Consider the following 17,740-nt stretch of genomic DNA (forward strand, 5'->3'; position numbering starts at 1 on the left):
CATGTCCATGGTAGCCTCCCAAAGGGCAGCCCTCTTTCCTATATAGAGCACTACTTTTGACCAAAGCCTTATGGGCCCTGGTGAAAAGAAGTGCACTATATAGGGAATAGGGTGCCATTTGGGAGGAAGACCATATTGATAGGTTCATTGTCAGAACCTTGGCAGCATCTGTAGTCTTTTAAGACACTTTTAAGTTCAGCGAATCCCCCCTGGCCTTTTCTCTATTTACCACGAAGGAAGTGTTGTTCCTCGGCCGACATTAAAAATAAGAAGTTATTCTTAACTGACTTGTCTAGTTAAATAAATCAAATATGCCTGCTTCTCTGATTATTCAAAATATTACATGTTTTCAATTGCAATATTCTGTCAAAAAGCCAATTATATACACTGAACAAAAATATAAACACAACATGTAAAGTGTTGGTCCCATGTTTCATGAGCTGAAATAAAAGATCCCAGAAATGTTCCATAGGCACAAAAAGCTTATTTGTCTAAAATGTTGTGCACAAATTTGTTTACATCCCTGTTAGTGAACTTCTCTCCTTTGCCAAAATAATCCATCCACCTGACAGGTGTGGCATATCAAGAAGCTGATTACACAGCATGATAATTACACAGGTCCACCTTGTGCTGGAGACAGTATAAGGCCACTCTAAAATGTGCAGTTTTGTCACACAACACAATGTCACAGATGTCTCAAGTGTTGAGGGAGCATGCTGACTGCAGGAATGTCCACCAGAGCTCTTGTCAGATAATTAAATGTTAATTTCTCTACCATAAGCCAACACTAACGTCGTTTTAGAGAATTTGGCAGTACGTCCAACCGCAGACCAAGTGTAACCACGCCTGCCCAGGACCTCCACATCCGACTTCTTCACCTCCGGGCTCGTCTGAGACAAGCCACCCGGACAGCTGATGAAACTAGGTTTGCACAACTGAAGAATTTCTGCACAAACTGTCAGAAACCGTCTCAGGGAAGCTCATCTGCGTGCTCATCATCCTCACAGTGCTCATCGTCCTCACCGGGCCTTGACCTGAATTCGCCGTCGTAATCGTGGGCTCTTCATGGATGAATCCTGGTTTCAACTGTACCGGGCAGATGGCAGACATCGTGTATGGTGTCGTGTGGGCGAGTGGCTTGCTGATGTCAACGCTGTGAACAGAGTGCCCCATGGTGACGGTGAGGTTATGGTATGGGGCAGGCATACACTACGGACAACCACACAATTGCTTTTTATTGATGGCGGTTTAAATGCACAAAGATACCATGACGAGATCCTGAGGCCCATTGTCTTGTCACTCATTTGCTGCCATCATCTCATGTTTCAGCATGATAATGCAAGCCTCATGTCACAAGGATCTGTACACAATTCCTGGAAGCTGAAAATGTCCCAGTTCTTCCATAGCCTGCATACTCACCAGACATGTCACCCATTGAGCATGTTTGGGATGCTCTGGATCGACGTGTACGACAGCGTGTTCCAGTTCCAGCCCATGTCCAGCAACTTTGCACAGCCATTGAAGAGGAGTCAGACAACATTCCACACACAAAAATCAAGGGCGGCAGGTAGTGGGTAGAGCGTTGGACTAGTAACCGAAAGGTTGCAAGATCAAATCCCTGAGCTGACAAGTTAAAAATATGTCGTTCTACCCCTGAACAAGCCAGTTAACCCACTGTTTCTAGGCCGTCATTGAAAATAAGAATTTGTTCTTTACTAGTTAAATAAAGGTTAAAAAAAACTCCCTGATCAACTCTATGTGAAGGAGTGTTGCGCAAATGGTGGTCACACCAGATACGGACTGGTTTTCTGATCCACACCCAAACATTTTTTTAAGGCATCTGTGATGCTTCTCTGTATTCCCACTGATGTGAAATCCGTAATAAAACATTGACTTTTTTAAGGCTATAATGTAAATCTGAAATGACTGATGTAAAATATCTGAAATGACTGGAGCATGTAATATCTGAAATGACTGGAGCACTGATCTGAAATGACTGGAATGTAAACTATCTGAAATGACTGGAGCAGTAAACTATCTGAAATGACTGGAGCATGTAAACTATCTGAAATGACTAATGTAAATCTGAAATTATTTCTGAAATGACTGAGCATGATTGAAATGACTGGAGCATGATCTGAAATGACTGGAGCATGTAAACTATCTGAAATGACTAGTAAACTATCTGAAATGACTGGAGCATGTAAACTATCTGAAATGAACTTATCTGAAATGACTGGAGCATGTAAACTATCTGAAATGACTGGAGCATGTAAACTATCTGAAATGACTGGAGCATGTAAACTATCTGAAATGACTGGAGCATGTAAAATCTGAAATGACTGGAGCATGTAAACTATCTGAAATGACTGGAGCATGTAAACTATGTAAACTATCTGAAATGACTGGAGCATGTAAACTATCTGAAATGACTGGAGCATGTAAACTATCTGAAATGACTGGAGCATGTAAACTATCTGAAATGACTGGAGCATGTAAACTATCTGAAATGACTGGAGCATGTAAACTATCTGAAATGACTGGAGCATGTAAACTATCTGAAATGACTGGAGCATGTAAACTATGTAAGCTATCTGAAATGACTGGAGCATGAAAACATGAAATGGCTATGTAAACTATCTGAAATGACTGGAGCATGTAAACTATGTAAGCTATCTGAAATGACTGGAGCATGAAAACATGTCCACCAACTGAGCGTCTGTTAGTTCAGTTTCACCAAAACCATGTAAATGCCATACTGTATGGATGGCTGTATGGATGGCTGTACGGATGGCTGTATGGATGGTGTGTGTTCCAGTAATAGTGATGACTAATTTATACAGTGTATACAGCTTTATGAGTGACAGCTTCATGGAGATGACTGGATGTGTATAGTGAAAATGTATTCTTCTTTCTTCTCCAGGTTGAGGGAGGTGGGAAGGCAGATCTGTTGGAACACCCCCTGTTGCCAGGGGACCAGGTGGTTGTCATTAACGACGTGGAACTCAGTGGATTCAGGCAGGAAGCCGTCTCATTGGTCAAAGGATCCTACAAGACTCTCCGACTCACTGTCCGCAGGTAAATAACACAAACCACCATACCTCTTTCATGCCAGGGTCATCTGTCCCTCTCTGTCTGTCCCTCTACTTCTGTCCCTCTCCGTCTGTCCCTCTCCTTCTGTCCTTCTCCTTCTGTCCCTCTCTGTCTGTCCCTCTCCTTCTGTCGATCTCCATCTGACCCTCTCCATCTGTCCCTCTACGTCTGTCCTTCTCCGTCTGTCCCTCTCTGTCTGTCCCTCTCTGTCTGTCCCTCACCATCTGTCCCTCTCCGTCTGTCCCTCTCTGTCTGTCCCTCTCTGTCTGTCCCTCACCCTCTGTCCCTCTCCGTCTGTCCCTCTCCATCCGTCCCTCTCTGTCTGTCCCTCTCCATCTGTCCCTCTCTGTCTGTCCCTCTCCATCTGTCCCTCTCTGTCTGTCCCTCTCTGTCTGTCCCTCACCCTCTGTCCCTCTCCGTCTGTCCCTCTCCATCCGTCCCTCTCTGTCTGTCCCTCTCCTTCTGTCCCTCTCCATCTGTCCCTCTCCATCTGTCCCTCTCCGTCTGTCCCTCTCTGTCTGTCCCTCACCCTCTGTCCCTCTCCATCTGTCCCTCTCTGTCTGTCCCTCTTCATCTGTCCCTCTCCATCTGTCCCTCTCTGTCTGTCCCTCTCTGTCTGTCCCTCTCCATCTGTCCCTCTCTGTCTGTCCCTCTCCATCTGTCCCTCTCTGTCTGTCCCTCTCCATCTGTCCCTCTCCATCTGTCCCTCTCTGTCTGTCCCTCTCCATCTGTCCCTCTGTCTGTCCCTCTCCATCTGTCCCTCTCCATCTGTCCCTCTCCGTCTGTCCCTCTCTGTCTGTCCCTCTCTGTCTGTACAGTACCATACAACAGTACCATACAACAGTACCATACAACAGTACCATATAACAGTACCATATAACAGTACCATATAACAGTACCATATAACAGTACCATACCACAGTACCATATAACAGTACCATACAACAGTACCATACAACAGTACCATACAACAGTACCATATAACAGTACCATATAACAGTACCATATAACAGTACCATACCACAGTACCATATAACAGTACCATATAACAGTACCATATAACAGTACCATATAACAGTACCATATAACAGTACCATACCACAGTACCATATAACAGTACCATATAACAGTACCATATAACAGTACCATATAACAGTACCATACCACAGTAACATATAACAGTACCATATAACAGTACCATATAACAGTACCATATAACAGTACCATATAACAGTACCATATAACAGTACCATATAACAGTACCATACAACAGTACCATACCACAGTAACATACAACAGTACCATATAACAGTACCATACCACAGTACCATATAACAGTACCATATAACAGTACCATATAACAGTACCATATAACAGTACCATACCACAGTACCATATAACAGTACCATATAACAGTACCATATAACAGTACCATATAACAGTACCATACAACAGTACCATATAACAGTACCATATAACAGTACCATATAACAGTACCATATAACAGTACCATATAACAGTACCATACAACAGTACCATACAACAGTTCCATTTGACAGTACTCCTTCAACTCATATCGCCCTGATGTCAAAAGTGGTCATGCTTCAGCACTAACGATAACAGGCCAGGGGGTGTTGCTGGGGTCTGGTGTGTGTGTGTGTGTGTGTGTGTGTGTGTGTGTGTGTGTGTGTGTGTGTGTGTGTGTGTGTGTGTGTGTGTGTGTGTGTGTGTGTGTGTGTGTGTGTGTGTGTGTGTGTGCGCACGCTGGATGAAGGGATCATGGCTAAACTCCCAGGCTCTTAAGTTATCTCCACAACAGCAGCTCTATGATATGATTGACACCCCGCAGAGGGTAAAAATAGGAACTCATGCTGGCCTTCTGTACCCACTAGACTAGAGCTGTCTGTCACAGGTACATGTAACCTTCTGTACCCACTAGACTAGAGCTGTCTGTCACAGTGACATCTAACCTTCTGTACCCACTAGACTAGAGCTGTCTGTCACAGGTACATCTAACCTTCTGTACCCACTAGACTAGAGCTGTCTGTCACAGTGACATCTAACCTTCTGTACCCACTAGACTAGAGCTGTCTGTCACAGGTACATCTAACCTTCTGAACCCACTAGACTAGAGCTGTCTGTCACAGGTACATGTAACCTTCTGTACCCAGAGAGAGAGACAGAGAGAGAGAGAGAGAGAGAGAGAGAGAGAGAGAGAGAGAGAGAGAGAGAGAGAGAGAGAGAGAGAGAGAGAGAGAGAGAGAGAGAGAGAGACAGAGAGAGACAGAGAGAGAGAGAGAGAGAGAGAGAGAGAGAGAGAGAGAGAGAGAGAGAGAGAGAGAGAGAGAGAGAGAGACAGACAGAGAGACAGACAGAGAGAGAGACAGAGAGAGAGAGAGAACCCCTTTCAGTTCTGGATTTTTTTGACCCATTTGTAGCGAGTAGTGGAGGAGTAGTAGAGGAGTAGTTTTTATCTGTATTTATTATGGATCGTCATTAGTTCCTGCTAAGGCAGCAGCTACTCTTCCTGGGGTTTATTATGGATCCCCATTAGTTCCTGCCAAGGCAGCAGCTACTCTTCCTGGGGTTTATTATGGATCCCAATTAGTTCCTGCCAAGGCAGCAGCTACTCTTCCTGGGGTTTATTATGGATCCCAATTAGTTCCTGCCAATGCAGCAGCTACTCTTCCTGGGGTTTATTATGGATCCCAATTAGTTCCTGCCAAGGCAGCAGCTACTCTTCCTAGGGTTTATTATGGATCCCCATTAGTTCCTGACAAGGCAGCAGCAACACTTCCTGGGGTTTATTATGGATCCCCATTAGTTCCTGACAAGGCAGCAGCTACTCTTCCTGGGGTTTATTATGGATCCCAATTAGTTCCTGACAAGGCATCAGCTACTCTTTCTGGGGTTTATTATGGAACCCCATTAGTTCCTTCCAATGCAGCAGCTACTCTTCCTGGGGTCCAGCAACATTAAGACAGTTATATACAGTTTAAAATATTACATGACATTACATTTCATAACAATTTACTCAATACATTTAATATGTTCCCTCAGGCCACTACTCCACTATCACGTATCTACAATACAACATCCATGTGTACGTGTGTCTGTTAAACTCGTCTGTGAGCTATTTTATCCTCATTTCTAGGCTATATTATATTTCACTTTACTTGAGTGTATCGACAGATGGCCTCTACAGGTCCGTGACGATGGTTGTTTTTGTAGCCTATTTTTAGCTCTTTACAGAACACATCGCCTTATTGGACTGTTTCAACTTAAAGCTTGCCCTGCTAGCTGTGGCTAGCCTGCTTTGTTGTTAGCATTATGGCTACCGTTGACTATCCAATGGATATCAATGGCCAGACATTGACTGTTCAATGCTACCGCTGTGAAATGTTCACTAACCAGAGGGACAGAGTGGAAGACCGAGCACATAAGGAACAGGGATATGTGTGTAAAAAGTGCCGTTGGTGTGACCGGATGATGGATGATACTGGGTGGCTGCAGAAGGATGTTCCGCGGCTATCCGATGAGCTGAAGCAGATGGAGAACCTCGTTGACGAGTTCACCAATGTAGCTATGGCCCAGGCTAAACGATCTGTCCCACTTCTCGGAGCAGGTGGCTTGTTCTACCTCACTTCACCACAGAGACTGGGCCGAGGTGGTTAAGCTAAAGGGCCCGAGGGAGCTGTAACCTGGGCGGTCATTTCCTCAAATCAAATCAAATTGTACAGAGTTCCATTGTATGGAGTTCCATTGTCAGGAGTTCCATTGTATGGAGTTCCATTGTATGGAGTTCCATTGTACGGAGTTCCATTGTACGGAGTTCCATTGTATGGGGTTCCATTGTATGGGGTTCCATTGTATGGAGTTCCATTGTATGGAGTTCCATTGTACGGAGTTCCATTGTACGGAGTTCCATTGTACGGAGTTCCATTGTACGGAGTTCCATTGTATGGAGTTCCATTGTCAGGAGTTCCATTGTCAGGAGTTCCATTGTATGGAGCTCCATTGTATGGAGTTCCATTGTATGGAGTTCCATTGTACGGAGTTCCATTGTCAGGAGTTCCATTGTATGGAGTTCCATTGTATGGAGTTCCATTGTACGGAGTTCCATTGTACGGAGTTCCATTGTCAGGAGTTCCATTGTATGGAGTTCCATTGTCAGGAGTTCCATTGTACGGAGTTCCATTGTACGGAGTTCCATTGTACGGAGTTCCATTGTATGGAGTTCCATTGTACGGAGTTCCATTGTATGGAGTTCCATTGTACGGAGTTCCATCGTACGGAGTTCCATTGTACGGGATGTAATGGTTGATAGTAGGTTTGGGTGGTATCCAGATGTTCATATCATCCTACCGTCCTACTCTCATCCAGGGAATTTACGGTATTACTGGCTTAGTACACAAGGGGGCGCCAAGAATAAAAAAAACAAAATAGCCCATTGGGCGAATAGCGAATTTCCTTGGAGGCTGCAAGCTAAAATGCTAACTAGCAGAAACGAAAAATATATAATTGCAAAGACAGGCAATCCAGCTCATAAAGTTACACTTTCGGAAAGTATTCAGACCCTTTCACTTTTTCCACATTTTGTTACGTTACAGCCTTATTCTAAAATGGGTTAAATTATTTATTTTTCTCATTCATCTATACACAAATCAAATCAAATTGTATTTGTCACATACACATGGTTAGCAGATGTTAATGCGAGTGTGGCGAAATGCTTGTGCTTCTAGTTCCGACAATGCAGTGATAACCAACAAGTAATCTAACTAACAATTCCAAAACTACTGTCTTATACACAGTGTAAGGGGATAAGGAATATGTACATAAGGATATATGAATGAGTGATGGTACAGAGCAGCATACAGTAAATGGTATCAAGTACAGTATATACATATGAGATGAGTATGTAGACAAAGTAAACAAAGTGGCATAGTTAAAGTGGCTAGTGATACATGTATTACATAAGGATGCAGTCGATGATGTAGAGTACAGTATATACATATGCATATGAGATAAATAATGTAGGGTAAGTAACATTACATAAGGTAGCATTGTTTAAAGTGGCTAGTGATATATTTACATCATTTCCCATCAATTCCCATTATTAAAGTGGCTGGAGTTGGGTCAGTGTCAATGCCAGTGTGTTGGCAGCAGCCACTCAATGTTAGTGGTGGCTGTTTAACAGTCTGATGGCCTTGAGATAGAAGCTGGTTTTCAGTCTCTCGGTCCCAGCTTTGATGCACCCGTACTGACCTCGCCTTCTGGATGATAGCGGGGTGAACAGGCAGTGGTTCAGGTGGTTGATGTCCTTGATGATCTTTATGGCCTTCCTGTAACATCGGGTGGTGTAGGTGTCCTGGAGGGCAGGTAGTTTGCCCCCGGTGATGCGTTGTGCAGTCCTCACTACCCTCTGAGAGCCTTACGGTTGAGGGCGGAGCAGTTGCCGTACCAGGCGGTGATACAGCCCGCCAGGATGCTCTCGATTGTGCATCTGTAGAAGTTTGTGAGTGCTTTTGGTGACAAGCCGAATTTCTTCAGCCTCCTGAGGTTGAAGAGGCGCTGCTGCACCTTCTTCACGACGCTGTCAGTGTGAGTGGACCAATTCAGTTTGTCTGTGATGTGTATGCCGAGGAACTTAAAACTTGCTACCCTCTCCACTACTGTTCCATCGATGTGGATAGGGGGGTGTTCCCTCTGCTGTTTCCTGAAGTCCACAATCATCTCCTTAGTTTTGTTGACGTTGAGTGTGAGGTTATTTTCCTGACACCACACTCCGAGGGCCCTCACCTCCTCCCTGTAGGCCGTCTCGTCGTTGTTGGTAATCAAGCCTACCACTGTTGTGTCGTCCGCAAACTTGATGATTGAGTTGGATGCGTGCGTGGCCACGCAGTCGTGGGTGAACAGGGAGTACAGGAGAGGGCTCAGAACGCACCCTTGTGGGGCCCCCGTGTTGAGGATCAGCGGGGAGGAGATGTTGTTGCCTACCCTCACCACCTGGGGGCGGCCCGTCAGGAAGTCCAGTACCCAGTTGCACAGGGCGGGGTCGAGACACAGGGTCTCGAGCTTGATGACGAGCTTGGAGGGTACTATGGTGTTGAATGCCGAGCTGTAGTCGATGAACAGCATTCTCACTTAGGTATTCCTCTTGTCCAGGTGGGTTAGGGCAGTGTGCAGTGTGGTTGAGATTGCATCGTCTGTGGACCTATTTGGGCGGTAAGCAAATTGGAGTGGGTCTAGGGTGTCAGGTAGGGTGGAGGTGATATGGTCCTTGACTAGTCCCTCAAAGCACTTCATGATGACGGAAGTGAGTGCTACGGGGCGGTAGTCATTTAGCTCAGTTACCTTAGCTTTCTTTGGAACAGGAACAATGGTGGCCCTCTTGAAGCATGTGGGAACAGCAGACTGGTATAGGATTGATTGAATATGTCCGTAAACACACCGGCCAGCTGGTCTGCGCATGCTCTGAGGGCGCGGCTGCAGCCTTGCGAGGGTTAACACGTTTAAATGTCTTACTCACCTCGGCTGCAGTGAAGGAGAGACTGCATGTTTTCGTTGCAGGCCGTGTCAGTGGCACTGTATTGTCCTCAAAGCGGGCAAAAAAGTTATTTAGTCTGCCTGGGAGCAAGACATCCTGGTCCGTGACTGGGCTGGGTTTCTTCTTGTAGTCCGTGAATGACTGTAGACCCTGCCACATGCCTCTTGTGTCTGAGCCATTGAATTGAGATTCCACTTTGTCTCTGTACTGACGCTTAGCTTGTTTAATAGCCTTGCGGAGGGAATAGCTGCATTGTTTATATTCGGACATGTTACCAGACACCTTGCCCTGATTAAAAGCAGTGGTTCGCGCTTTCAGTTTCACGCGAATGCTGCCATCAATCCACGGTTTCTGGTTTGGGAATGTTTTTATCGTTGCTATGGGAATGACATCTTCGACGCACGTTCTAATGAACTCGCACACCGAATCAGCGTATTCGTCAATATTTTCATCTGACGCAATACGAAACATGTCCCAGTCCACGTGATGGAAGCAGTCTTGGAGTGTAGAGTCAGCTTGGTCTGACCAGCGTTGGACAGACCTCAGCGTGGGAGCCTCTTGTTTTAGCTTCTGCCTGTAGGCAGGGATCAGCAATACCCCAAAATGACAAAGCGAAAACAGGTTTTTAGAAATGTTTGCAAATGTATATATATATATATAAAAACTGCAATACCTGATTTACATAAGTATTCAGACCCTTTGCTTTGAGACTCAACATTTAGCTCAGGTGCATCCTTTGATCATCCTTGCGATGTTTCTACAACTTGATTGGTATCCCACCAATTGATTGGACATGATTTGTAAAGACACACACCTGTCTATATAAGGTCCCACAGATGACAGTGCATGTCAGAGCAAAAACCAAGCCATGAGGTTGAAGGAATTGTACGTAGAGCTCAGAGACAGGATTGTGTTGAGGCACAGATCTGGGGAAGGCTACCAAAAATTGTCTGCAGCATTGAAGGTCCCCAAGAACACAGTGGCCTCCATCATTCAACCTCCAAGACTATACCTAGAGCTGGCCACCCGGCCAAACTGAGCAATCGGGGGAGAAGGGCCTTGGTCAGGGAGGTGATCAAGAACCCAATGGTCACTCTGACAGAGCTCCAGAGTTCTTCTGTGGAGATGGGAGAACTTCAAGAAGGACAACCATCTCTGTAGCACTACACCAAGCAGGCCTTCATGGTAGAGTGGCCAGATGGAAGACACTCCTCAGTAAAAGGCACATGACAGCCCACTTGGAGTTTGCCAAAAGGCACCTAAAGCACTCTCAGACCAGGAGAGTTATTCAGCTTGTATAAGCTGAATGCGCTGACCAACTGGCAAGTGTCTTCACTGCCATTTTCAACCTCTCCCTGTCTGAGTCTGTAATACCAACATGTTTCAAGCAGACCACCATAGTCCCTGTGCCCAAGAACACTAAGGCAACCTGCCTAAATGACTGTAGCCATGACATGCTTTGAAAGGCTGGTCATGGCTCACATCAAAACCATTATCCCAGAAACCCTAGACCCACTCCATACCGCACCAACAGCTCCACAGATGACGCAATCTCTATTGCACTCCACACCGCCCTTTCCCCCCCTGGACAAAAGGAACACCTATGTGAGAATGCTATTCATTGACTACAGCTCAACACCATAGTGCCCACAAAGCTCATCACTAAGCTAAAGACTGTGGGACTAAACACCTCCCTCTGCAACTGGATCTTGGACTTCCTGACGAGCCGCCCCCAGGTGGTGAAGGTAACGGTACAGTGGACCCACAGTTCGGTATGTAACATGGTTTGTGGGTCACGGTAACGGTACGGTTTCAGTATCTTTATATTTAAGAAAAGTGTGCGCTTGTATGACTCTCATACAGGGGACGAGTTTGCAGAATGTAGCTCTTCATCTCCCGTCACAGAGAGGTAGCTTCCTGTATGTAGTGAACCGTCACAGAGAGGTAGCTTCCTGTATGTAGTGAACCGTCACAGAGAGGTAGCTTCCTGTATGTAGTGAACTGTCACAGAGAGGTAGCTTCCTGTATGTAGTGAACCGCAGTTAAAAATAGAAAACACACCATTCGTTGTTTGAATGTCACAGTGAGGTAGCTTCCAGAACATTGTGAACCGTCACAGTGAGGTAGCTTCCAGAACATTGTGAACCGTCACAGTGAGGTAGCTTCCAGTACATAGTGAACTGTCACAGAGAGGTAAGCTTCCAGTACATAGTGAACCGTCACAGTGAGGTAGCTTCCAGTACATAGTGAACCGTCACAGAGAGGTAGCTTCCAGAACCTAGTGAACTGTCACAGAGAGGTGGCTTCCAGAACCTAGTGAACTGTCACAGAGAGGTAGCTTCCAGAACCTAGTGAACTGTCACAGAGAGGTAGCTTCCAGTATGTAGTGAACTGTCACAGTGAGGTGGCTTCCAGAACATAGTGAACCCAGTCCGGTACGTCCTGTGCCTGCTCCCCGTACTCGCCCTGATGTACGCCTCCACAGCCCAGTACATCCTGTGCTAGCTCTCCGCACTCGCCGTCCGAAGTGTGTCATTGTTGCGGTACAAGTAGTGCCGGTTCTACGCACCAGGTCTCCAGTGCGCCTCCACAGCCCAGTGCGTCCTGTGCTAGCGCCCCGCACTGGCCGTGAGAAGTGTGTCATTGTTCCGGTACAAGTTTTGCCGGTTCTACGCACCAGGTCTCCAGTGCGCCTCCACAGTCCGGTACGTCCTGTGCCTGCTCCTCGCACTCACCCTGAAGAGCGTGTCACCAGTCCGGTGCAACCTGTACTGGCCCCACGCATTAGGCCTCCAGTGCGCCTCCCCAGTCCGGTGACGGTCCCCAGTCTAGAGATTCCGGCGATGGTTCATAGTCCAGAGATTCCGGCGATGGTTCATAGTCCGGAACCTCCGGCGACGGTTCACAGTCCGGAACCTCCTACGACGGTCCACAGTCTGGAACGTCTTAAGACGGTCCACAGTCCGGAGCCTTTTACGACGGTCCACAGTCCGGAACCTCCTACGACTGTCCACTGTCCGGAACCTCCTACGACGGTCCACAGTCCGGAACCTCTTACGACGGTCCACAGTCCGGAACCTCCTATGACGGTCCACAGTCCCGAACCTCCTACGGCATTCCACAGTCCAGAACCTTCTACGACGGTCCAAAGGCCGGAGCTGTCCTTTGCGCCGGTGCCCAGTCCAGGCACGGCGTCCAGTCCTGCTCCATGGCAGGAGCCTCCCTCTGCGCCGAGGCCAAGTCCAGGCATGGTGTCCAGTCCCACTCCAATGCCGGAGCCTTCCTCTGCGCAGGTGCTCAGTCCAGGCAGGGCGTTCTACCTGGCTCCATGGCCGGACCCGTGGGTACGGAGTGGGTACTTTGCCCCACACCGGAGCCTCCCCTATAGAGTCAGGTTTTGCGGCCGGAGTCCGCACCTTTCGGGGGGGTACTGTCACGCCCTGACCATAGAAAGCCTTTTAGTCTCTATGTTGGGTAGGTCAGGGTGTGACTAGGGTGGGCTATCTAGGATGTTTTATATCTATGTTGGCCTGGTCCCAATCAGAGGCAGCTGTTTATCGTTGTCTCTGATTGGGGATCATATTTAGGCAGCCATTTCCCCACTGTTTTTTTTGTGGGATCCACGCTCCTTGGTCCATCTCTACACACAACCGTGACAATAAGTAGGTGTGTCCAAACTTTTGACCGGTACTTGCTTATTTAATTAGATTAATATTATGATGTTTCTATCCCATGAAAAATGAAAAACCCTCTGGGTTTCTCTTAGGATGGAAGTGAAAATATGGCGCAGTACAAAGTGACTGTCGGCAGTACAGTACAGTACAGGGTTATTTAGCGAAAGAATCCCTGTGTCGTGCGGACGAGAGATCGGGGTTCAAAGCCCCGACGGGGAGGAAGGAGTAGGCTTGTCTCAGAGCAGTATGAAATGGTGCTAAAATAGTTAAATTGACTTCAAGTGCGAAACAGTGCTACAATATTTCAATTAACTTCAATTGATAAAGTATTTTTAGCCACAATCGGCCCCAACCCCAATTAATAAGTGACTGTCCCACTGGATGTCATAAGGTGAATGCACCAATTTGTAAGTCGCTCTGGATAAGAGCGTCTGCTAAATGACTTAAATGTAAATGTAATACATTTGGGCACAGTCGATAGCATGCTGGACTTCAGGCTAGAATGTTGAGGGTTCAAAACCTGCTCCCTGGTTGTTTCATTACAATTATTACGCCGGTCTCAGAGCAAATAGCATGGATTGTTACTCCCATCTCATTCATTGCTCCCTTCCACACATCATTCATTCATTGTGGGCGTGCTGGCAGGATGTACTGTTTTTTATTCTGTATGTATGAATTACAAATCAGCCTTCATGTTTCTAGTCTATTGCTTAGTGACAATGTGTAATCATTGATCTCCCAGAGGCAGGAGTGGTAAACACTGTTGAAGTGTTTAATTGTAATGTATCGTTAAATGAGTAGCAAGGTGCAGCGGGGCAGGCGTACATTTTCATTAATTATAAAAGTTCCACCAAAAAAACAAACAATAAACAACATAAACATAAAGCTAGGAGTGCAACATATGCAAAAAGACAAGATCCCACAACTGAAGGTGGGAAAAAGGGGCTGCCTAAGTATGATCCCCAATCAGAGACAACGATAGACAGCTGCCTCTGATTGGGAACCATACTCTGCCAGCAAAGAAATATAAACATAGATTTCCCACCTAGTCACACCCTGACCTACCAAATAGAGAATTTAAAGGATCTCTAAGGTCAGGATGGGACATGTAATATATACATGCAGACACATCATTCAAATATTTTTTAAACATTTTTTATTTAATTTACCATTATTTAACCAGGCAAGTCAGTTAAGAACAAATTCTTATTTTCAATGACGGCCTGGTAACAGTGGGTTAACTGCCTGTTCAGGGGCAGAACGACAGATTTGTACCTTGTCAGCTAATGGAGTTTGATACACCTGGTATCGGATATGACTGGAAATAAACTTGCTAAATAGTGATTTTCATAAATTAACTTTATGACAAAAAAAATAATGCACAATCATTTACATTTACATTTACATTTTAAGTCATTTAGCAGACGCTCTTATCCAGAGCGACTTACAAATTGGTGCATTCACCTTATGACATCCAGTGGAACAGTCACTTTACAATAGTGCATCTAAAACTTAAGGGGGGGTGAGAGGGATTACTTATCCTATCCTAGGTATTCCTTAAAGAGGTGGGGTTTCAGGTGTCTCCGGAAGGTGGTGATTGGTCTCATCATCAACTAAAATATTCCTCTCAATTGTAAATGTTTTGCTTGACTCGTTATGACGTTCTAACTACTTACATTTGCTTCCACCGTCATGTTTTGTCAGCCATCTTTGCTGAAGAAAGTCACCAGGGACGGGTGGCTCGCGTCAAATTCGTTATTGGAACCACTCGATATGATTGGTCATGTAAAAACCTTGGGACCCAAATGCATAATGAGTGCTCTAATGTAGAAAATAGTAAAAATAAAGAAAAACCCTTTAGTGAGTAAATGTGTCCAATCTTTTGACTAGTACTGTATATTCATATATAGTATCCATTGTGTATATCTGTGTCCATATTGTCCATGAGGTTCTAGTAGATAGACCATATGGTTCAACAGAAAATAGACTAATGGATGAACAAAGCAACTAATCAACAACAGCATTATTTTCAATTACTTCTGCAACTCGTCCAACTGTTTACTTTTTTCACAACTGCTACCAGTCTGACGCCAAAACATTGACAACAAATACATATTGACGCAGCCTCTCTGTCCCCATTGTCCCTGGCCCTGACTGGCTGGATAGTTTGTCTCCATTGTCCCCGGCCCTGACTGGCTGGATAGTCTGTAGTCTGTCCCCATTGTCCCCGGCCCTGACTGGCTGGATAGTCTGTAGTCTGTCCCCATTGTCCCCGGCCCTGACTGGCTGGATAATTTTTCTCCATTGCCCCCGGCCCTGACTGGCTGGATAGTCTGTAGTCTGTCCCCATTGTCCCTGGCCCTGACTGGCTGGATAGTTTGTCTCCATTGTCCCTGGCCCTGACTGGCTGGATAGTCTGTAGTCTGTCCCCATTGTCCCTGGCCCTGACTGGCTGGATAGTCTGTAGTCTGTCCCCATTGTCCCTGGCCCTGACTGGCTGGATAGTCTGTAGTCTGTCCCCATTGTCCCTGGCCCTGACTGGCTGGATAGTTTGTCTCCATTGTCCCTGGCCCTGACTGGCTGGATAGTCTGTAGTCTGTCCCCATTGTCCCCGGCCCTGACTGGCTGGATAGTTTGTCTCCATTGTCCCTGGCCCTGACTGGCTGGATAGTCTGTAGTCTGTCCCCATTGTCCCTGGCCCTGACTGGCTGGATAGTTTGTCTCCATTGTCCCTGGCCCTGACTGGCTGGATAGTCTGTAGTCTGTCCCCATTGTCCCCGGCCCTGACTGGCTGGATAGTTTGTCTCCATTGTCCCTGGCCCTGACTGGCTGGATAGTCTGTAGTCTGTCCCCATTGTCCCCGGCCCTGACTGGCTGGATAGTTTGTCTCCATTGTCCCTGGCCCTGACTGGCTGGATAGTCTGTAGTCTATCCCCATTGTCCCTGGCCCTGACTGGCTGGATAGTCTGTAGTCTGTCCCCATTGCCCCCGGCCCTGACTGGCTGGATAGTCTGTAGTCTGTCCCCATTGTTCCTGGCCCTGACTGGCTGGATAGTTTGTCTCCATTGCCCCCGGCCCTGACTGGCTGGATAGTCTGTAGTCTGTCCCCATTGCCCCCGGCCCTGACTGGCTGGATAGTCTGTAGTCTGTCCCCATTGTCCCTGGCCCTGACTGGCTGGATAGTTTGTCTCCATTGTCCCTGGCCCTGACTGGCTGGATAGTCTGTAGTCTGTCCCCATTGCCCTTGGCTGGATACACACAGAGCAGGCTTTTCTTTTGGCTAATAAAAGGCCATAATGGCATCCATTGTCTTATACCTGGCTTTGTTTCTAACCCTGGACTATACTCTACACTGTGCACAGGACTATACTCTACACTGTGCACAGGACTATACTCTACACTGTCCACAGGACTATACTCTACACTGTGCACAGGACTATACTCTACACTGTCCACAGGACTATACTCTACACTGTGCACAGGACTATACTCTACACTGTGCACAGGACTATACTCTACACTGTGCCCAGGACTATACTCTACACTGTGCACAGGACTATACTCTACACTGTGCACAGGACTATACTCTACACTGTCCACAGGACTATACTCTACACTGTCCACAGGACTATACTCTACACTGTCCACAGGACTATACTCTACACTGTGCCCAGGACTATACTCTACACTGTGCACAGGACTATACTCTACACTGTGCACAGGACTATACTCTACACTGTCCACAGGACTATACTCTACACTGTGCACAGGACTATACTCTACACTGTGCACAGGACTATACTCTACACTGTGCACAGGACTATACTCTACACTGTGCACAGGGCTATACTCTACACTGTGCACAGGACTATACTCTACACTGTGCACAGGACTATACTCTACACTGTGCACAGGACTATACTCTACACTGTGTACAGGACTATACTCTACACTGTGCACAGGGCTATACTCTACACTGTGCACAGGACTATACTCTACACTGTGCACAGGACTATACTCTACACTGTGTACAGGACTATACTCTACACTGTGCACAGGGCTATACTCTACACTGTGCACAGGACTATACTCTACACTGTGCACAGGGCTATACTACACTGTGCACAGGACTATACTCTACACTGTGCACAGGACTATACTCTACACTGTGCACAGGGCTATACTCTACACTGTGCACAGGACTATACTCTACACTGTGCACAGGACTATACTCTACACTGTGCACAGGACTATACTCTACACTGTGTACAGGACTATACTCTACACTGTGCACAGGACTATACTCTACACTGTGCACAGGACTATACTCTACACTGTGCACAGGACTATACTCTACACTGTGCCCAGGACTCAGGTTCACCTGCCTGCCTGCGCGACTGGGTGGCTGTACTCTCCCTCTCTCCGG

At 46.5% G+C, this 17,740-nt stretch overlaps 1 protein-coding gene across 1 annotated transcript in view; it reads left to right on the forward strand.

The window, feature by feature from the left end:
- The window catches only part of LOC123999860 (protein Shroom3-like), a 143,272-nt gene that overhangs the window by 29,701 nt on the left and 95,831 nt on the right, over positions 1-17,740 (forward strand). The window contains exon 2 of the mRNA XM_046305868.1: positions 2,924-3,078. Within this exon, the coding sequence (XP_046161824.1) occupies positions 2,924-3,078 (155 nt within the window). The remainder of the gene's footprint in view (positions 1-2,923; positions 3,079-17,740) is intronic.

The sequence above is a fragment of the Oncorhynchus gorbuscha genome, linkage group LG16, assembly GCF_021184085.1.
Source record: "Oncorhynchus gorbuscha isolate QuinsamMale2020 ecotype Even-year linkage group LG16, OgorEven_v1.0, whole genome shotgun sequence".
Taxonomy (NCBI): Eukaryota; Metazoa; Chordata; class Actinopteri; order Salmoniformes; family Salmonidae; genus Oncorhynchus; species Oncorhynchus gorbuscha.